At 38.3% G+C, this 22,739-nt stretch overlaps 1 protein-coding gene across 1 annotated transcript in view; it reads left to right on the top strand.

Annotated features, from left to right (window-relative positions):
* Positions 1-3,314: 3,314 nt before the first annotated feature.
* The window catches only part of PBRM1 (polybromo 1), a gene marked incomplete at its 3' end in the record, with an annotated part of 35,655 nt that continues 16,230 nt past the window's right edge, over positions 3,315-22,739 (top strand). Inside the window, exons 1-10 of the mRNA XM_010024275.1 lie at positions 3,315-3,455; positions 4,188-4,285; positions 4,908-5,055; positions 7,339-7,470; positions 8,145-8,261; positions 8,827-8,895; positions 9,645-9,743; positions 10,923-11,008; positions 16,203-16,294; positions 21,005-21,221. Coding sequence (XP_010022577.1) covers positions 3,315-3,455; positions 4,188-4,285; positions 4,908-5,055; positions 7,339-7,470; positions 8,145-8,261; positions 8,827-8,895; positions 9,645-9,743; positions 10,923-11,008; positions 16,203-16,294; positions 21,005-21,221 — 1,199 coding nt within the window. The remainder of the gene's footprint in view (positions 3,456-4,187; positions 4,286-4,907; positions 5,056-7,338; positions 7,471-8,144; positions 8,262-8,826; positions 8,896-9,644; positions 9,744-10,922; positions 11,009-16,202; positions 16,295-21,004; positions 21,222-22,739) is intronic.

Genomic DNA, 22,739 nt, shown 5'->3' with positions numbered 1-22,739 from the left:
GAAAGGTGTTTTAATTTGTCTCCTGCCGGCAGTAACACCTCACGAACGGGGAAGGGGGCGGGCAGGGGCCCGCTGCGGGCGGCTTAGGGAAAGTCTGTGTTTTGCCCCTTTGTTTCTTGTCCCAGTGTCGATAAAAGGATCGATGTTCTGTGCGGTTCCCTTCCTCGTCAGCTTTGTCCTTTTAGAGCGCTCGGTTGCCGCTGTCCCACTCTTCTTATGTTGTAGTCGGGTTCAGTGTCATCCGTACGCGGGGGAAATGCTGGCTGTGTTTCCCTCCCGTGTTCCGTTTGCTAAATTTATCATGTTTTAGTGAGTATTTGTTGAAACGTGGGAGATCCCGATAACGATCAAATACTTTCCGCGGTATCTATCGGCTTTTAGCTTTTTTTTCTACTTGGAGGCAGAAAATTAAATGTGTGCTAGAATCTCATTGGCTTGTTTGAAGTGTGTTATCTCAAACGTTTGTAAAGCCTGTTCATTTAATGAGGTTAGGCTGGGTCATTCTTGTGGTGATCAGTCTAGCATGGCTCTCGGGAGAGGCAGCCCTCCACCCGTTGTGTGTGTATTAGTATACATGTATATTAGTAATGGCCAAAGCATTTGTTACAGAGATGTCCATGGTTATGTGACCTTTTTTGTGGGTGGTGTGAGCAATTATTAAGGAGATGCTCAAGCTCCCGATGTTTGTTGTGATGGAGATTCTTGATGGGACTGTTGAGATACTTGTGAGCCATCAGTTATGTTGCAGAAGAAAGGCTAAGAGGTCCCTTCCAACCTGGTGTTCTATGACATGTTCTGCAGTAAAACATAGTACATTTCTGTGCACCGTGGGATTGGATTGTCAGTGGGTTTGAGCTTGGAGATCTAGAGAGAGGTTTGCGTTTTGGAGCCTGACGTTTGGTAGGAGTTTCATGTAAGCAGTTCTCTCACTGAGTATTCCTGATGTTGTTTAGACTGGTATGTGTTTTGCACCTTGCTCGGTTATTAGAGGAGAAAAATGATCTTTGAGGCTGTGCATGGAATGGCCGGGTGTCTGAGTAGTACAAGTGTGCACCGGTGTCCGCATGTGGCTGAGAGCTGCAGCTTGCTGTGTGCCTCGGAAAACTGATGTGGAGAAGCCAATGTGCAGTTTGCAGGTGCTGGTTGGGGGAGTCCCTGCATCTTTATCTCAGGATGGGATTGGACCAAGTGTACTTTTGGGTTTCTGGGTGAGCCAGAATGATTGGTCCCAGGAGTCTCTCCTGCCTTTTACAACCATGAACTTATGTTTTCTAGCAGCCTCCACATCAGCACGTGCCTGGTGTTAGCTATTTGATACTGTAGCTCTCAGATAAAAGTTGGAGGCAGTGCCAAAAGAGACCTGCTGTGCGTCTGTTCCTGAGGTGATTGCTGCTAATATAGCACTGGGTTCTTCTGTATGTGTGTTATGAAAATGTCCAGAATACCAAACAGGAGAACAACCTGTCTCAGGTTTGGCTGAAGACAGTAGTTGTATGAACTACACAGAAGCAATCATTTCTGCACATTTCACATGGAATTCTGCAGGGGGAGAAATCAGGCTTACAGACTGTTTAGAAATTGAAACAGGTAGCTCTTTACTGAATCTGTATGGCTGGATATTTAATGTTGCTTACTTATGAGGATAAAAATCCATTCTGAAGATTGGTGGAGGTGCATTGTCACTGAAAGAGTCTATTAGATGTTGCTTGACCTTAAAAATTATTTTCTTATTGTTAGCACTGTACTACTTTGCATTCTGTAAGTGTTACTGCTTTTGGTTTTCACTCTCAGGTCAGATATTACTTACGTTTACTCCCTGCTCTTCTTGATGAATCATTCTTTAGGCATTCTTTAGTGGCTCTGAAATCTGTAATATGTATTCAGGAACATTGGATAAATGTGTTTTTACTGTAAAAATTACAGAACTGTCTAGCATTCTGTGTACGAAATTGTTCTGTAGAGTTCCTGCTAGTCTAAAATAAGCTACCTTCTGTTTCTTGCTTTCTTCTGTGTCACTGTAATTATTCAGTTTATTCTTTGATTTTATTCTTTAATTATCTACTCTCAATTTTCTTCTGTCTCTCTTTCCTTTTTCTTGTCTTCCAGTTTTGACTGTACTAACACCGTTGCTACTCTTAGAGTGTTACCTTCTCCTAGTACCTGTACTTGGCCATCAGACACTATGAGGAGGCTGGCTTTTCGAGGTGCTGGTTGTACTCTGGTAAATCTGGTAAATTCTTGATTGTATGTGCATCATTGTCTCCATTCCTCTGCCTTGGAATTTTGCTTTTCTTTATCCTGACTGTTAATTACTCCTACCTTATTCTTACTTATCTCATTTGTGTGCTTGAAATTAGTTCTGTCTCTAGCATAAACACTTTAATGCAGTTATATTGTGCTGCCATACCTTGTAAGTCAACTGAGTGCTTCCTAGAAGAAATTCCTTGATTTGGTTGGAAAATGGGTGTAAACTGGAATAGATACATCTATTCCGTCTTCAGCCTTTGAGACAGCTACAAATAAAGATATTTTTTGATGCTATCACTGGAAGCTGGGAAAAAGCCAACAACTTGTTCTGTGATTTACCATAGCTGTTGGTGGTTATTTGTCACTGTTTGTATTGGTAAATGGAAAGCTGTGGCCAAAAAAGTTGCTGGCTTTTTCTGCTTCTTGCTGATTGAGCCATTTGTCCTACACTTAATGTGGGAGAGGTGGGTCATGCGATGGTCCAGACTTTTCTTGGCTTGAATCTAAGACAAGGTATTCAGCAGCCGTTTGAGTATTTGTGATTTGTTCACTTCCTGGTTTGGGTTTGTTGGTTGTTTTTTGTTGTGGGTTTGTTTTGGTTTGGTTTTGTTGTTGGGTTGGCTTTTGTTGGTTTGTTGGTTTTGGTTTTTTTTATATGGATTAATGTGCTTTTATACCAGAACTGAGCACGTGTTTCTGTACATCCTCTAAACAGTGGTTCTTGCTTAGTTATCATGTATGAAATGAGGTATCAGAATGTAGGTATTTTAAGAACATATCCTAGTAAGAGCTGCTGAATTCATCTGCGTTACTGTGAGCCTTAGGTTTTCTGACATTGCTGTCATAAGTGACTAAAACTGTAGGACCATTTCGATTTCCCTTTACTCTTGCCAATTTTCAAAAAGCTGGCGTTTAGATATATGGCTTAAGTGAGCTGTAGTATATAACTAATACATGTGGCTCGTCCTGGGCATTGCTAGTTTTATAGTTAGCTCTCACCAGAGAGTTTGGATGCAATGCCATGAGTTTAAGAACATTTGTCTTCATTATAGAAGAAGTTGGATTCCATGGGTTCCAAGAGGCGAAGAGCTACCTCTCCTTCCAGCAGCGTCAGCGGAGGAGACTTTGATGATGCCCACCACTCCACAAATATACCAGGCCCGAGCAGAAAGAGGAGGAGACTTTCCAATCTCCCAACTGTAGATCCTGTTAGTACCTTCTTATTATGGACAATGTTTTTTCTTGGTGATACTGTATCCCTTTCTGGGAAATGCAGGCTTGTAAAATCACGTGTAGGACATACATAGTGGGCCTGGATGTGTTGCTGCCTTGGCTAACTTTGTTTAGGCTCTTGTTTGGTTTTGGCTTGTTCTTGTCTTCCCAGTTTCATGTTTTTCTTTCCCGTTTTCCTTTTGCTGCCTTTTTATTTCCCCCCCTGCCCAATGATTTTAGCAGACAGAGGGATGTTGGAGAAGGAGCTAAAATCATAACATGCACAAGCTGAGAGCTGTGTCTGAGTAGCAAATGCAGAGACAGATAAGTGGGGAATGGCACAGGCAGTGATTGCTCAAGTGCACAATGTCTCTGTTAAGCCTTTGAGATAGCAGTCTAATTTTGATTAATTGCAGGGCAGAAGAACCCCTGTTTTTGTTTTAGATGTCTGTAACTGAGTGAGAATTGTACTGAATTGATTTACATTTTGGGTGTTTTATTTAGAATTAGCATTGAAAGAAAGCTCCTTGTGTTCAAAAAAATAAATTAGAATTCTGCAGTACTTGTCAGGTATTGTACTAATGTGTGAGATGCAGCAGTTTCTTCACACTTCTCCTTTAGAGGACACTGTGGATTGGCAGCTTGTCTTCCCATTCTTAGTAGGCTTTGATTTGCCACCTTCTTAAAATTTTCTCCTTTTTCATTACTTTCTTGTTTTTGCATTTTAGATTGCTGTATGCCATGAACTTTACAACACCATCAGAGATTACAAAGATGAACAGGGCAGGCTCCTTTGTGAGCTTTTCATTAGGGCACCGAAGCGAAGGTAAGACCATGGTTCTGGTTAAGCCTTGAACCTGAGATTTAACCAGGGAGTAAGTGGGTATTGGGGAATACTTCAGTATTAATAGCTGTGAAAAATTTAATCTAAATTTGTCATAGTTTCACACCAGTGTTCCATCCAAGTATTTGAGGTAATTATTCAATGGGACATGATAACATTTGTGCCCTTTTTCAGTCAAAAAAGGATACACTGAATTAATTTAAAGCATTTCTTAAGACACCTGCATAAAACATCTATGCCTTTGACTATAAAATGTTCCACGTAAGTGGTGCAATGTAATAAATGTCTTCGACTATAAAATGTTCCACATAAGAGGTACAATGTAATAAAGGCATATCTTGGGGAAGATTAATGGAAGTGACCCTTGAAAATGCAGTAGATGAGTAAGAGAATGAATTTTATCTTAAACACAGAAAACTGAATATGATAACAGATCATGTAATACTTTAGGCCTACTAATAGACCACTGTCTAGCTATTTTAGCTGTAGCAAAAATGCATTGGAACTTTATATGCTTAATTAGTCATAGACAAGTACAAACTTTAGTGCTGTGGTTTTGGTTTTACTGTTTGGAATATAATGCCTGTTTTTACCATTGCAACAGAAATCAGCCAGATTATTATGAAGTTGTCTCTCAGCCAATTGATTTAATGAAAATCCAACAAAAGCTAAAGATGGAGGAATATGATGATGTGAATGTGCTGACTGCAGATTTTCAGCTTCTCTTCAACAACGCAAAGGCTTACTATAAGGTGAGGAAAATACAAGTAAAGGCTCAAATTCATTGTAAAAATTTGTCAAGTTATGTTTAAAATTCTTCCTTGGTTTGGCAAAAAAAAAATTTCAGTTTAGCTTTTATTATTGGTAAGAGAATAGCACATGTTGCAGTTATTTGCATGTATTTCCCTAAGGTTGACCATATCATTGTAAGTTGTCCAACCACAGCAATTTTTTCTGTGGAAAACTGTAAAATAATGGGGGGAGGATCTTCGTGTAGTTTTCCCAAAGAGATAAAAAGCAAAAATAGAGATATAAATTAAGAAAAATACTCGTCTATCCAAGCCTTCCCATTTTACAACATGCTCTGTGTAACATTTTGAAATATAAAAAAATGATTTTTCCTTCTAAAAAGAAGAGTTTATAAATAGCAGGAGGCGTACAGTAGCAGTGTTGAATCTTCCTCGTCCATTGACCACTTAATAATATGAAAAAAAGGCACATTGATTATCGTGGTCAGTTGTGATAGATTTTGAGTGTAGGTGACAATGTATTTCATCAAGGATGCAACCCCGATGTCCATTCTGCCATATTGGGTGTGTGTTTTATTTTAGCTGTTACTGGTTTTTATTGCAGTTGCCATAAGGATATGGGAAAAAAATTGGATTAGTCTGGTTTAATGGAAGGTTATGCTAAATACATAAACCACTGAAATTGTATGTAGTGACTGAGATGAAACAGCAAATCTAAAACTGCTGAAGTTAACTTTCATTTATCTTTGACTTGGGAGATGATCGAAATGACTGTTTTCTGAATAACCCAATCAGCACAGCCAGGTGACATTCAGGAAAGCAGTGTTTGTTTTGCTTAGGTTTGTATATGTCTGTGTGTAGCTTTCTGAAAAACAATCAGATGTATGGAATAAAACATTTGCACATTCTGGTTACAGTAGAAAAAGTACAAAGATTACCAATTGAGTTGTGTGTTCCCGAAGTTTTGCAAGGCACTTGCCCGTTAATGTTGTCATTTTCATGGTTTCTTTTGCCTACAGAATGGTGGACTTGGGATTATGCCTGTATTGTAAAAATTGTGCAAGTAGAATAGAAATAAGTAGCCATCATTCTAGGGTGAAGAAGTGTTGACATTTCCAGAGAAATGAGGAGTTGTGAGCTGGAGGTACGGCACACAAACACAGCCTCTTCTTTTTTCATCTTTTCCCTTACCCACGCAGTTCCAATGACGCATATAAAACAGGGAGGTTGATTCATTGTCAAGGTCTTTTTTGCAGCAGGATTTTTGTTGGCAATGCTGGATTAGAATGGAAACCTTTGGGGTTTTTAGTATTTTGGTTCAAGTCTTACACTTTGGAGTGTCTTGCATTAATACAGAATGAAGCAGATGAGTGGAGCAGAATATTCTTTAAATCTGTTCTTCATGATTAACACCTGGTCTAACATCTTGAGAATATTTAATCCTAGTAAGGTAGGTTTAAGGGTAGTTCTCATGTTGGTTTCTCATCTGTGTTGAAAGCTGTCAGAGATTGAGAGAGGGAAGTAAGATGAGCATAATCCACAGTAAAATGGTGACATTATCTGCAGGAATACCTGAAATATAGGTGAAGTGACAAAAGAAAGGGAAAGAAAAACACTTAAGAGTGGAAAAGCTGTCTTTTTTCTGGGTGACATTCCTAAGTAGTATCTTTACAGGCACATGCTTGTCTGCCACTACCAGCTCTGTATTTACAAAACTTAATTTGCTGACTAATGCATCTAGCTCTTTCAAAAAATATACCTAGATGTGTATCCAGGTGGTAGCATGTTGTTAAGTTCTTTGGAATTTCAGTTAGTGCTGCCTCTAAATTCTGGAATTATTCTCAAAGATACTGGCACACTTATTAGCATTCTTCTTCTGTAGAAATTAATTTTCAAGTGCCACACAATGGCAGCAGTATTTGATTAAATCGCATTTCTGGCATACTGATATTTAGTCTATTTTAAATATCAGTAGTGTTGCGCATCAGCAAAACTTAATGATTTCTCTGCATTCATCCGATAGGTTTGTACAAGCCTGAACCCAAGTAATTTTATTGCTAAGTTTTCTGAAAGACTTAAATACTTTGGTGTGATAGAAGTTGTATTTTCTAGTGCTTGTTGTGAGTCTTAAAATCTCTGTTGAAAAACTACTGGAGCAGGAATTTTCCAGGTTTTCTATTATGTATTTATTTCATGCATTTAATAGCATTCAACTAATAATTTACACGTTTCCTTCAGATAAGAATGATCTGAATTTTGAGTAGAGTGTTTGATTTGTTTTTGCAGCCTGATTCTCCTGAATATAAAGCTGCCTGCAAATTATGGGAGCTGTATTTGCGCACAAAGAATGAATTTGTTCAAAAAGGTGATGCTGAGGAGGAAGATGATGATGAGGAAGGACATGACAATCAAGAATTAGTAAGTGTGGGCACTGTAGGAGGCCATGGCTGTGTAAGTCAGCTGACTCTGAGAGGGAGGTTGGCTCCATGTGTGAATAAGCTTTAAATTTTTTCGTAGTTAAATTATGCCCCCAAAACTATTTCTGATACCAGTTTGTTAGTTAAGAATTTCTCAGCATCGTGTGTTTCACTTTAGCCTAGCAAAAAAAAAAAAAGATGAGCTTTTCTGATACAGATAAAATGTGGTTGTAGTTTAGTTGAAATTAATGAGACATGTGCTTTATATCGTGCCAACGTTGAGGTTTGATGCAATCAAGCTTCATGTCCAATGGCATCATTTTTCAGCATGTGTCCCATTCAGATAATGCAGCTGTTCCTGGAGTGTTTCATAAGCTGGATACAACAGTAGGAAGTTTGGGCTTGTCTGGTGTATGCAGTGTTGGGATGCATGTTTTCATTAATATTGACAACTAAGTCATAATGTGTGTTGGACAATCTGCAGTGTAAATGTGAAATTACAGTTCACCTCATGTGCTTTACCTAAATGCATAACTAAGGTTGTTTTAGAAAGTTGCATCTGTGTTTTGTAGCTGATTTTTTCTGTCTTTGAAGTCAATTCCTGTATTTTAGTGCAACTTAAAGCACTCCACTATGGCTGCTGTTAAAACTCTTTGTGATTTCATTTCTTATTAGTCATCTCCAGGTTACCTGAAGGAAATTCTTGAACAGCTGCTTGAAGCTATAGCTGTTGCCACAAACCCATCAGGACGCCTCATCAGTGAACTGTTTCAGAAACTTCCCTCCAAAGTGGTGGGTGTTTTAATAATACAGGTTGTGTTTTAAGATGGAAACTTGGACATTTATGTAACTGATGTTACACGCTGTGGTGGGCACACTCAGGATGCAGTTTTTTGTTATCAGTGGCAGACTCTAGCTGTTTTTAGAGCTTCCTTCCCTTTGCTCCTACCCACTCATTCGCAGCCCTTCATTGATTGGAGTCTGGGGCTTGCCCTGATTTGCCAGGTTTATGGGGTTTTTTTTTGTGCAGTTTTTTAAATCTTTTAAAATATGTCTGATTTCACTGTTCTGTTTTGGGGTGTGACATAAGTTTAACCAGCAAAATAAATACTCTGAAGACCATCACCATGTATTTGGCTTTCAGACAGAACTGTTCCTTTATATCAGTTTATTGGTGAATTATAATTCCTTGTATCAGCCTTACGAGCTGGCCCACCAAACTTGAAGCCTGTTGCTATGCTTATGAAGCTTGCACTGTTCTTACCTGCAGTTCAACTCATAGCTCATTCTGTGAGCTATTAGAACAATAGCTTCGTGACTGCTCATAGTAATAATACAGAATATTTTTCTTTTCCAGCAATATCCAGATTATTATGCAATAATAAAGGAGCCCATAGATCTTAAAACTATTGCCCAAAGGATACAGGTACAGTATGAGCATATTAATGTGTCAGAGTGTATACTTGTTTAACAGTGAGCCCTCTAAAATTGTAAGGAGCCAAAGTTTGTGGCGGTAGGAAAGACAATGTGTTTTTTCCCCTGTGGTTTAAAAATCTGAATACTGTTAGTGCTGCAGAAATAGCTGTGTTGAAGATCAGGCATCGTAAACTTTAGAGTACTGGCATTAAGCCTGAATATCTTGGGTTCCTTGATGTTCAATGGTTTAAAGTAGTTTCTTGGCAAGTACTGCGAATGTAAAACATTGATGTATTGAAGCTTGGTCGTGCATTAGCATCACTTGCTTTTGTTCTAGTGCCATAAATAGCTGATTTGTACTGATGAATTTTTCATCTTACTTTTCCACTAATTTGAAATATTGTTCTGTAATTCTAGCATTTTGTATAGTAGTTTTGTATAGCACATAGACTAATTGAACTAGAGAATAGAGGTAAAATAACATTTTGTCAAAACCTTCAAAATTAAGGTAATCTATTGTATTATTTTTTGCAACGTTTTCTTAGCATTTATGTACTCTGTAAGGACTTAGCATTTATTTTTTAACTTTCTTTTTTCATGACTTTTTCAGGTACTTATCTGCCCTCTTTATAAATGTTCTCGGTTTTCTGTAAATGTTCCTTTTATTCTATATGAATTCCCTTTGCTTTTTGCTACTGACTCAGTCCTCATATTGTCTGAAGGTTGCCACTTTAACCAGTTCTGGTTTTTGTTGTATAGAATGGAACTTACAAAAGCATTCATGCGATGGCCAAGGATATAGATCTTCTGGCAAAGAATGCCAAAACCTACAATGAGCCCGGATCTCAAGTATTCAAGGTTAGATTCACTTATTCATAGTTTGATTTGAGTTCAGATTTTCTGTACTACTTTCTGTGCTTATTGATCCTTAAAGGAATCTTTAGCATAAGGCTCTAAAGAGTGTTTGCAATTAAGAAAGAAAAAGCTAACAGTGGCTTTTCCTTTTTTTTTAATATTGCTTTTAGTATAATTGGAGTGCATGTAACTTTTTTTTGCTGAGGTATATGATTTTTTCCAATTAGATTTTATCTTGAGATATGAGTTACACAACTTCTTTGGAGGAATGGAGCATCCTTGTACTTGTGATTGAAGTTGAAATGCCTGAAACTATAGGTTCAAGTGATAGCGGTTGTACTCAGCTGCTATCTCTTTCCAGATTGCAGGAACTATTTATGATGCTCACCATAACCTTCAAAACTGGAGTCATGCCTTCTCTGCATAGTTTTTGAAGATCCTCTTCCTTTTAGCCGTATTTTTCTGACGAATTGCACCTCCTGTCTTTTCAAACTGAGTTTGCCAGCTTTTTGTGTTATTATTTTGTGATTATCACATTACTGTTTCCATGTACTCTGGAAGTAAGAGAATTTCCGTGGTAAATTATTCTTTTGTGTGCTCAGATTTTAAGGGCTTTGTATGGAGAGACTATGTGTATGTATAACACTATCATGTAAGTGGTTCTTGGACTTTTCCAATTACACTTCTGTTGGGATTGTAGTTTCAGTTCCTGGTGGAGTAACTCACACTTGTAACCTCACTCAAAACTTGTAATCTCTATCTTGTGAACTGTTACTTCAAGTATTGGGTGTAGAATGAGAGAGAGCAAGTGATGTAAATCTCAGTAATGGTGGTAACTTTGTGATTGTAAAGGCACAGAAAGTAATTTCCCTCTTTAGTTCAAAGTGACATTTGTGCATATTTGCAAATTGTAGGGGTTTTGTGTGTGTTTTTGGTTTTTAAGGTTATGACAAAAAATGAGCTCAAAGCTACTCAGCTATTTATTCTGTTGAGTTTTTGCAGGCCACTGTGGGTGTACTTCAGGCAGACTTTGTACTATGCTTCATTTCTTATGCAAAATAGTTTTATATCTAAATGTAAAAACCCCTTCGTTTTTGTTTTAGATTTTTAGATAGATGGATATTCCCGAGTATAACATTCTTCACTTTCAACATTAAACAAAAAAATTCTTTTAATTGACAGGATGCAAATGCGATTAAAAAAATATTTAATATGAAAAAGGCTGAAATTGAACACAGTGAGTTGGCCAAGTCAAGTCTCCGAATCAGGTACTGCGAATAGAGTTCTTCTTGTAATCTCATATAAAAATCTCTATAGACATTCCCTTAATCTTGCTGTGGACAATACAGTGGGAAATGATTGCTTGAAAACTTAGTTTATTGTTGTTTTAAAAGTTAAAAAATGTAAAACAGTTTTTGGAAGGAAACTTTTTATTGAAATATTTGTGTGGTGAAATATTTCTGAGATGTTCTTGAAGATCTACTTAGAAGGAAGTCCACATTCTATGAACTGTTGTTTGAAAACTAGTTTCTAGCTATGAAAAGAGGCACAGGACACTGAAGATCTGGCCTTAGTGAAGCATAAATTTGATCTTGAACAGGCAGGTATAAAATATAGCTCCTAACTCTATTTGTTTCATGGAATCATTTTATTTAGGAAATGGCGTTTTCTTCCTGAGAAAATCATAACGTACAGGGAAGCGATGCATTCATTTTAGGTGTTTCTTATCTGAAATGCAATTAGATTTCTTCTCATGCAAACTTTTTTCTTATGAGTAGTTCTTAAAAATAGGTTTAGACATTATTTGCCAGTATGAGCCATGTCATTTATCTAGAAAATCAATATCTTGTGAGTCATCCCAGAGTTAGCAAACTCCTTACAAGGTGGGCTATCTTTATGTATTTGAGCTGTTTACTGGTAGTTGATGCTGTCATTTCCTACAAAGGTTTGTATGGTTCAACTGTAAACACCAGGACTCCCTCACCTTACTGAAAGGCAGTTTACATTTTTTTGTTGTCTGAAAAATGTGTAGATGGTGCTAATATTAAAAGTGTTGCCTGGAATTATGATGTGTGAAAGAAGGGAAAATTACCTGGTCTTACTATTATTCTTACTATTACCTGGTCTTACTATTATTCTTACTATTTGGTCCTTTGAGGCATTCAACCTCTATAGTGGTTTTGCTGGTTTCTTTGTTCAGCATTTGTATGCTTCCTGTGAGCATATAAAAATATAAAAGCAGAAATACTGTTAGGGAGTAATTCCTGACATATGTTTAAATGATCTTCCTTCTTAAAAGTATGTGTAGTGCCAGAAGACCTTGATTCTGCAGACACTGAATATACATACGTGTTTGTTTTGCAGTAACTAGAATTACATACAGGCATAGAGGTTTGCTATTTAAATTGTAATTTTATTTTTATCACTGTTGGTTTTTTTTTTTTTTTAAACAAAGCTGTTTGCATAAGAAGGGATGACAGATAAATCACACTGGTATTTGTTAGTTGAATTCCTCTCTTACACTGCCAACCCATTTCCACGCCTCTACTTCTCAGCTACCTTATTGTAGATGTTCTTTTATGTACTGCATTCTCAATAGACCTGTAAATCCTGAAGAAATCTGAATGTCAGAAGAATTGACAGGTCCCTTCTTTGTTTCTCTAACTTGGCAAAAAATTAAATATGCCTGAAGCAGGCTACAATAATATTGGGCCGAATGCAGAAAAAACTTAGGGTGAGAGAAAAGTATCATGAAAACCAATGCTGAGTCAACATCACAAAATAATTATTTTCTTAACTGCTTAATTGTCTCAAAGGGGAGTTTCCTTTACCTATTGCTGATTTTGGTAAAACACCCCCGTAAGTTCATTAAAAGTTAATTTACTCTATTTTTCTCTGAATTCACATCTGTTTTTCTTTGTCATTGATGGATCTGAATCAAATTCGTCATATTGCTGTTAACCTGTTCTACAGACATGTTGCCTCTGTGTTTAAAATCATGCTTTTCTGTTGCAGAGTTCATTGTATTCTTTGTCATACTAAGTTGCTCTTTGTTGGTGCATTTAACTGTCGTCCCTTAAATAAAATGTCAAAGTGGCTTGACAATTTGCACTGTCAAGCAACTTGGCAGTGATTTTGTAAAGTATTGATAAAAGATGATTGGATCTGTATGATGAGCTTTATCTGGATGCTAAGGAACATTTTTTGGCTGCTTTCACTGCTATTGTAGGCTGAGCTATGTGTAGAGCTATTCATCCTCAATCTAAATGTTACCTTCCTCTGACTTTGTAAACAAAATCGATATTAATGCTGGGGCACTAAATGTATGTTAGTGTTACTTTGCTGTTAGCTTTAAAACATTTTATATCTGTCTCTGAACCTTTTGGCTGATCTATCAAAGTAATTCTGTAAAAAGCTTTATCTTTGCTGCACCTTTTCGTGGGTCTAAGGTAGGCCTCTTTTTTTTCCCCTTTCCTTGGCTTGTGTCTTCTACCTTAAGGACTCCATCAAATTTGACTGCTTCCAAGCTGACAGGTCCTTCCTCACAGGGTAAAGGCAGTGTTGGTGATGAGAGAAATTCTTCTAACAAATATTATCGGTAAGTAAATTGTGGACTTGGAGGGAAAGGTGGGTCGTCATCATATGGAGATACTAAAACGTTGGTTCAGTTTGGTTTTTGGTTTGGGTTTTTTTTTGGTTGCAAGTGCTCTTCAATATTGGTGCAAATACTTTTGAGATTCAAATAGGTTTCGGTCAAATATCTGTCAAGTATGATTTAATAAGTTACTTTCCTGTAATTACTCTTCTATGTTTGATTTTCTATTTACCATTTCAAAACACCTGTCATGAAATACTCTCTATGTAGCTATTTCCTTAGAAATGTTCTGAAGAACAATACGTTAAGCTTCATTACAAAATAGAGCAGCTGAAAAAAACCATGGAAATGTATTGTAAACTGGAAAATTATATTTGGAGACTAAAAAGAAATAATTAGTAGGACTGAATAATTAAAGAGATGGCTGATAGAAACCAATGAAGCCTGTAAAAAGCAAGTATTGCATTTGGGATGCATTTATGGCAGACTTCCTGAGTAGACTGGGTTACTGGATCCATGCAGAGATTTCAGCCATCATCCAGGCAAGCATGTTGACTCTGATGTCGGGATAACAGAGCCAGTAGCCTGGAATTAGGGTAAGAAAGCCAGACAGCTGGGGTCCCTTTCCAGGGAAGGGAGCACTGACAATGTTGTTGGAAAAGGAGCACAAGTCTTCAGCCTCTGGAGATGACTCCTGTCAGGCATGTAACATATCCCTTCCATCAAGGAAGATGTTATATGTAACCCAGGCAGGTGGGCCACCATGGAGAAAGGTATCTAGTACCTGAGGAAATTACTGGATGGAGCTGGAGGTGATTTACGATGACCTGGACAAGAAGCAGTTTGCTAAAGATCCAGATGAAGCGTGCACAACCCGTGTGGCGAAGTTTGTATGAAGTACACCATTGTCTGCTAATGCATTGGCAGTAATGACCTCTCTATCAAGTGACCCAGAAGAATGATTTCATATGAGGCCCTGGGCAACGACAAGTGTCTGAACAAATTAAACAGGAAATAATTGATGGAGTAGCCCTTTGGCCAGTCCACGCACGGCAAGATGTAAAAAATATGCTTAACACTACAGCTGGGGAGAATGGTTCTGCCTGGAGCCTCTGGCAGAAAGCATCGGGGGACACTCGAGGTCAAACCTTATAGTTTTGGAGTTGGGAATACATAGGATCTGAGGGCCACTGTGCTCCCACTGAAAAAGAGATACTGGCAGCGTATGAAGGAGGGGGTTCAAGCTGCTTTGGAAATGGTTGGTACTGAAGCACAGGTCCTCTTGGCACCCCAATTGCTGGTGCTGAACTGAACGTTCAAAGGGAAGGTCTCCTCTACACATCATGCAATTGATGCTATATGGAGTAAGTGGGTCACACTGATCACACAACAGGCTTGAATAGGAAACCCAGTTTACTTGTCTTCCTCATCAGCGATGACTTTCTTTGACCTTCCTTTTCTGCTTGATATAACTGTAGAAGCCTGGACAAGAGCATGTAAGTGTTATGCTTCCTGTAGCTGGAGTAAGAAGGCTCCATCAATAGTCTTATCCTGAGTGGGCAGCCTGTGGTAGACACTCACAAGGTTTCCTTTGTTGCCTTGGTCCCTGATTCTTCCCACAAGCTTTCAACCTGCTCTTGGCAAAATATGGAGAGGCCTGGCAGATTATGCCCCTCCCATAAACCTGCCAAGGCACCCTGCCTGGATGCACTTGGATGAGTAATGCAGGAGGATGGGGAAGTCCAACGTGTACCTCAAGGGGATTTGATTCTGGCTGAGAAGAGACAGTGATTTGAATTCTGTGATCTTACTTGCTATGTGATACTGTATGTCATCACTACTGGGGTTGCTATATGCAAAATCAACTGTATTGCAATAAAATTTACCCAGATCAATGAAAAAATTGTCTGAATTCTGGTGGAACTGGGCAAAGTGCAGTCATGATAGAACCAGAATTGGCTTCAGCATGCATCAGTGCAACACCGCACACCTTCTGTCCTCCCCTGAAGGACTGTTATGACACATGGAGCCCAAGTTCACGGGTGAAATGAACTCAATGGACATTTCACAGGAATGGCTTATAGATGAAGGGAACGATGTCTGTGTATGTATCAAAGGACAGGAAAGGATATATTGGAAAGTGTGGGACCCGAGCATGCATGACAGCAAGCCATCTGCTTTTTCCCAGTCTTCACTTTGCTGCCATAGGGCAAGGCTAAGCCCATTGCTGGAGGTGCCTAAAGACCTGACCTAGTAAAAAAGCAGAGATCGTCAGGCATAGCCTACATGTAGGTCTGGGACAAAAGGGAGGAGGAGAGGAATGCTAAAGAAGTCTTCATGATGCCATAGCCAGTGTGGATGTTGATCTGCTCCACCTAGAAAGCAGAGGAAGCTGCTTCTCATATAGGCACTGTGTGTGCTGAAATTGAATAAGGTGGGAACGGAGAAATGGGAGAAGATAGCTTATACAGTTTACAGTGTGCTGGATTCCTTCTTGTAGACAAATCCTTCTAAAACAGGATCAATAACAATGTTACTCATGTGAGGGACTTGTTATTATCTCCCTTGTCCCCCAGTAATTCAAATACTCAAGTAGTCAAAATAGGGCAGAAGGTAGCTAGCTTGAGCTCTAGCTTTCTGATGGTGTGTCCAGTTTTTCAGTTTGATGGAATGCACACACAGGGCACACACAGGGGTTGTTAACAGCTTCTCTTCTTCAGGGCTCGGGCGTTTTCTTATGCAGTCAAGTCTGTATTCCTGTAGGCAACCATCATGAGCTTCATGTTTACTTGCACACTCTGACTGTTAATGGTTAATGTGGTAACCCTTTTTTTAATTTGGGTGGTTTTTTTACTTCCCTTTCATAGTAACAAAAGATCAGCCCAAGGAGATCGTTTATCAGCAATAACCATGGCATTGCAATACGGATCAGAAAGTGATGAGGATGCAGCTTTGGCAGGTAGGAACTGAAATACAGATTCTCTATTTTCTTTAGCTGTTTGGAATAAGCAAAACTGTAGGACTTCTGATACGTTCAAATATCTTTATTTCAAAAGTATTTTGCAATGTTTCCAAATTCAGCATGTAATTCTTTCAAATTCAATCCCTGTGCTCTCTAAGTACAGTTGTATAAATGTACAGCTGGTAAGACAGGGTAGGCCAAACTTGTTTGCATGCTTTGAATTTCGTGTGTGTGTTTCCAAGTATACTTATCCAAGCTTTAGGAAACTGTTGCATATTTTTATTCCTCCTAATATGAAACAGAAGTGGAGACACTGCATAGGACATTGGGTGCTTCTTGTAGTAAAAGAGATTTACAGTGCTACAATTGTTTGAGAGAAATCTCACTGACACTGGCTTGTTTTCTCTTGCTCTCTTGTGCCATAGGGTCTTCTAAGTATGTATCAGATTTTATTTTTGAAGGTGAAGATAATCTGTGAAGTGTAAGGATAGATAAATGTGAGAACATAATTTAGAAATATCTGTTCTAGCCTAGCAGGCATGAAATTTTGCATGAAGGTTTATGTTAAAACAAAAGCATGTAAAAAGGCATGCCTTCATACAGCACCCTTAGTTTCATAAGCATACTTTAGCTTTATACTATAAGGATATATGCCATCATATATGCATTATATCAGATATTTCAGTATTGGTCATAAATTGTTACAGGTTGTCTTTTAAGCTACCTTGTCTTGATAGTTACATTCTCAGCACCTTCCTTGCTTTCATCTCAGGGGCGGTTTCTGAAATGTTTTATATGTCTTCAGTTTTATTTTTTTGTTAACATTATTTCTGCATTGGTATGAAATTATGCATCTCTTCAGTTTGTTTTTTGGGCATTTATTTCACACCTGGAAATTGAATTGTGTTCACCACTGTTTTCCAGTGGATGGACATGCTGTAGATTTTCTTTTTTTGGACCATTTTGCTGCAAAACAAAAGCACTTTCACTTCAGGTTATCCCAGAGTTGAGTTATTGCTTCAGAGCAGCTGCTTTCTGGGAAGTGTGAGGAATATTTATTGGCTTGGTTCAATGTGATTATTAGCTGCTATTTTTGCACACACATCGCTTTTTATGTCTTTATGTGGTTTAAATCCTTGAAGTGATTTAACCACTTTCAGGTGCTACCTTTACTATGGACATTGTTGTTATTTTCATGGGGCCTTTCATATGCATCTGAGCTCTTTGCCTTGCTGCTGTCACAGCTCTTCTGTCTTCATTGCATTCACCAAAGGACAATGTCAGTTTTTTTAGACCTCTGTCACCCTTCAGATTTTCAGTCCCTCCTACATACTACTTGGACATCCCTACGCTTCCAGTCTCTGCATGAAATGGATTTTTATTTAAACCAAGTCTTTTCATTAGTTGCTCTGGAATCTCATCTTTTTTCCTTCCACTAAGTCTTGTTAAAATAAATGAGAGCTAGGCTGCATAACTGAACATGAAGAGAATTTTCTCCTTCTCAATATAGAGAACTAAATCTTTATGAGCTTCTTGAATTGTAGCAGTTGCTTTAAGCAATCAACAGTATCTGTTTCCAACTTGAAGTTTATCCTCGCAGTTTCAGAGGGTGTCATGGTGTAGTGGAGCTTGTAGATTTCCAGCTCAAATGTACTAGGGCATAAGCAGCTTCTACAGCATCCTTGCTTCCCATTATAAATCTGTAAAGGCAGGCATAGATGGTTCTTCTGTACTACTTATAAATAAGTATAACATTTTGTAAACAAAGCAATTTAATGTATTGTTATTTAATTTAGAAATGTTTTAAGACTGGATGCTGCCTTTGGTTTTAGTAGCATCTATCTTCAGTTAGACTTGGGCATTCATTGTTGTCTAGGTGCTTTGGGACCACAAAGGAGACAGCGTTTAGAGCAAATAACTTACTGAGTAAAGACTAATTTGCTTTCACATACACACAAATACTCTCTCTCTGCTCTTTTTCTGTCTCATCACTGAGTAAGAGTACATGATTATGATAGATGCATTTATATCTGATAATGAAGCTCAGTTGTAGTTGTAAATTAGATGGTTTCCTCCTTCTGCAGTGAAGTCAATTTAACATCACTCCATTATGAAGCTGGCCCTTCATTAGGAAGCAGTCACTGTGGTGTGGAATGGACAGCAGGAAATACTTTTTGTTTTGGAGTGTTGAGTGGCAGATACTTTGCAGTTAGGTTTTGCTGCAGGGTTTTTTGTTTCTCTGTTAACATTAGTAGTGGTAACAGCTGCATGAAAGAGGAGTAACTGACTGACTTCACTGCCAGCGAGTGCTTGGTGGGGATAAGCCACCTGGTGCTACTGCATATTAAACAATCTATAGTCTTGCATTAGATTGTTTCATAGCAAAATACATTTTTTTTTCTGTCTTCTGCTCTGAATAATGCATTCTTCATCAGTTCTTAAGAGAAAGATTTCATACTAGAACACTAATTTTCCAAATAGGTAAGAACATATAGTGTTTGACATACTGCTTTTAAAGAACATACACATCATAATGAAAATGTTTATAGCTGTATTACAATATTATGTAAACACTTTCCTTTTAGTGCCTGTTTAATTTACTTAGATCTTTATTTTAGGGAATGCCTGGTGTTCTACTTCAATGCAGAGCAAGTACTTTTCTTATCTAGGTTATTGAACTGCTTCATTGCTGGCTGCCACATGTCAGAGGATGGCAATATACTTGGCTAGTTGCTTATTTATTTTTTTTTTCATAAAAACAAGTTCTGCTGTTTTTTCTACTCTGTTTCTTACTTTTTGATGGAACACTCAGATCTGAACTATTTGACTGAACAAAACCAAAGACATTATTTTGCTGTGTGGTATATATTTGAAACTTACTTTACCTAATAGCATTCTCTCAGCTGTTAGCATTTATCTCCGTGTTCAGGTACAGGAAAACATAGTGTTAACTCCAGTCTTTTTATTTCTACCTGAGTTATTCTGTCCAGCTGCTGCATTGTTGGCTACTGTGGTAGATATGCCCAAGGAAGTTGTGAATGCTCCAACCCTGAAGGCATTTAAGGCCAGGCTGGACAGAGCCTTGGGCGACATAGTTTAGTGTGTGGTGTCCCTGCTCATGGCAGGGGGGTTGGAACTAGATGATCTTAAGGTCCTTTCCAACCCAAACCATTCTATGATTCTATGTGGTAGATGCTAAGCCATTAAGTGATGCTGACTGGCATACACATTAGGATAATTTGTAGGCATACACAGATTAGGATGATTTGGAGTGTCTTCCGTGAATCACTAATGAACATCTTCGTTGTGTGTTTGCACGAGATCTACTTGTGTTTTAGTTTGCATCTAACTTGTCTGGTAGGTCCCACACATCATACGCTCGCATAGATCTGCAACATCAGACTGCAGAGGAAAAGTGATAGTATTATGCTGTTATGTAGAGAGAGTGTCCCCTGGCTTTGTCGTCGTTTCAGTATGTCTTTACTGAACTTGGGTAGAAAGCTTGAAACATTGCCAACCTCTGCTGAGCAATAACAAAAATGCCAGCTGGAAACTTGGCGTGAGTGTTAGAGAACTGTCTTTTATGTGACTGAATTACCAAGTGTGTCATCTGCCAAACTTTCCCTCAAACTTTAATTCTTAAGAAGGCGAAAAAAGGGGTGAATAATTTAACTCCAGTATGTGCAAACCCACATAGATTTTATGTTATGCTTGTCTGCAAGGTACAAACTACACCATTTGTGTTACTGAGAAGTGTGGGAGGATTGGCCACTTATTTTTTCCATCCGGTATTTCCACTACCAGTTTTTTTTCATTCCTGTTGTGTTTCTGTTGGTCATGTAATGTTTCTCCTAATTTTGTCTGCAGTAAATGTTTGTTCTTCATAGCATTTCTCTCATTCATCCTAATACTGAAGCATAATATATACTTTATACAGATAACTAGGTTTGCTATAAAATTTGTAAATACTTTATTATGAAAGATTTATACTAATTATATATATAAACACAGAATGCTAACAATATAATTCTAAAATATTTATTCTTTATTTTGCTGTGTAGAGGTGCACCTTCAGGCTTGTCAGTTTTTTCCTGCTAAACTTCACAACTTTTGAACTGAGATGTGATTAATGTGCTTTAAAGGATTACAGAAGTTTTGAAGTCACTTTTCTGATATATGTTCAAAAATGCGTTTTGAATTTGGCCATTTGGCTTAACTGGCTAGGCACCTTTGAAAATTCCAGACATGGTTTGTCAGTTTGTATCCTTGTAGTGAGCTCTTGTCAGTATGACAGTAGTTCAGTATACAAATGTATTTGGCACAAATACTAGTGTTAATGGTTTGATGGGTAAATAAGGACGTAGCTGTTGTCTATGTAGTGTGTGGGGTCTGATACATGAATGCTTCTCAGCAGTTGTAGCTGGTAAGGGTGTATTACCAGTGGCATAAATGAAGACTCATCTGGTAAGAGAGATTCTAATAATTAGATAAAGTACATTTTTTTTCTGTCAGCCTAAGGCTCATACAGTAGATTTGTGATGTCCTTTTCTGAGGTATGAATCTGACTGACAGAGAGTGGCTGAGCACCCTCACTTGAGGGACTGCCTTTTCCTCTGGTTTAGATCTTTATCCATTTGAAAAGTCATCAAAAACTCCCACTCTGAGTTGTCCTACTGAGTTTCCCGTTTTTCGTTTCTCTCTGTGCAGCCGCTGCTCGTTATGAAGAGGGAGAATCTGAAGCCGAGAGCATTACTTCCTTCATGGACACTTCTAATCCTCTTTATCAGCTTTATGATACAGTTAGAAGTTGCCGAAATAATCAGGGCCAGCTCATATCTGAACCCTTTTTCCACTTGCCCTCCAAGAAAAAGTATCCTGATTATTATCAGCAAATTAAAACACCTATTTCATTGCAGCAGATCAGGTAAGAAAGCAGAATGCAAACTACATCTGTCCTCTACGTTTGATTGCTCTTGTTTCAACTCCGCCTGCACCAGTCTTTTGATCATCTCTTATAGATGGCTGCCATTTGGTTTGTTTTCCATGGAGTTTCATTTGTAATGTGGCTTAAAGATTGCCATATCAATAATTCTGAAGGCTGGGGGGGGGGGCGCAGCAGAGATGAAAGCTTCTGCAGTACCCCCCTTATTCTTTTTTCTTGATCCTGATGGCTTGGTTGCCTCACTGCCATGTTTTTTTAATTAATAGTCTTCAGCAATTTGAATTGTAGAAAGATATTTGTAATTACGTTCCTTTTGTCTTGGTCACAGTAAAACTGAGAATAATTATTCATGATGTAGCTAGTCTGGACTGAAGTTGGCAGTACACTCTTCAGAGTGCAGCTGTCACATCAAAAACCTGAGCAGTCCAAGTTAAGTTACTGTGATGGATATGTGCCAGGGTCCTGAGCGTTTTAACAGACCTTAATGGCACTGACCAGACTGGGGCTCCAGTGCCTGCCTGAGCTATGCTGCAGGGCTGCTGGTCCTTCAGAGAGTGAGGACTGGGTGCTAACACTGTTCTTGTGTTTGTAATCCACGCTGATAATGGGTCTAAATTTTAGTTTTCCCATAATATGATCTGCTAGACTTGGTGTAATTGTGAGTAAGCAGTGTCTTTGTTAAATGAGAAAGAAACTAAGCTGGTTTTGTGGGTTTTGTTTGTTTGGGTTTTTGGCGGGGGAGGGAAGGCAGTTGGGTTTTGGGGTTTTTTTCCTTTTTTTTCTAACCTGTCAGAGGGTGTTTTGCATGTGCTGGGGAACAAGTATGGAGCTGCCACACTGGTTATCTATCCTTCAGCAGCTTAAAAGCATTTTTTTCTTATGTCTTAGGACAGCTTTTGGCTTGGCAAAGAAAGTGTCTTGAACAAAGCACAAAATGTACTTGATGGAGGGAAAAAAAAAAAGGTGAAATTGAGAAGAATCAGTGACAGTTGTCAGGAAGCTTTTTGTCTGAATGTACCAAAGAAAATTGGTTCAAATTATGTATAAACAGATCTAATTGGGAGAGACCTTCCATTAAAAATATACTTGATACCAGTCATAGGACACTTAATTTGCCATAGGGAAGCAGCTGTGTTTCTGCTTTCCCTTCCAGTGTAGTCAGGTTGCATCTGGCTATGTGAGCAGTACAGAAACTCCATGCAAATGTATGAAGAACTGTAGGGTGGTGGTGGGGAAATACTTATTGCCTGAGCGCTTAGAAAATAAAAAGGGCAGTCTCTTTAGAAATGAGTGTTTGTAGTTCGCAAGTTCAAGTATAGCATTTGTAACAGGCCAACTTTTTTAGCAATGTTTGAAATTATGGTTTGTGTTTTTTGGTGGTGGTGAGACTTCTTGTGTTTTGTGGGTTTGGGGCTTTTTAAGATGTACATACAAAGAGTATATCTTGTGTTCACAGATGGGGACAGAAAAGTTAATTGTCCTAGTGAAAAGTTGAAGGTG

The sequence above is a fragment of the Nestor notabilis genome, unplaced genomic scaffold, assembly GCF_000696875.1.
Source record: "Nestor notabilis isolate BGI_N333 unplaced genomic scaffold, ASM69687v1 scaffold33831, whole genome shotgun sequence".
Taxonomy (NCBI): Eukaryota; Metazoa; Chordata; class Aves; order Psittaciformes; family Psittacidae; genus Nestor; species Nestor notabilis.
Note: the sequence above shows the minus strand (reverse complement) of the source record. Positions and strands in the feature narration are given on the sequence as shown.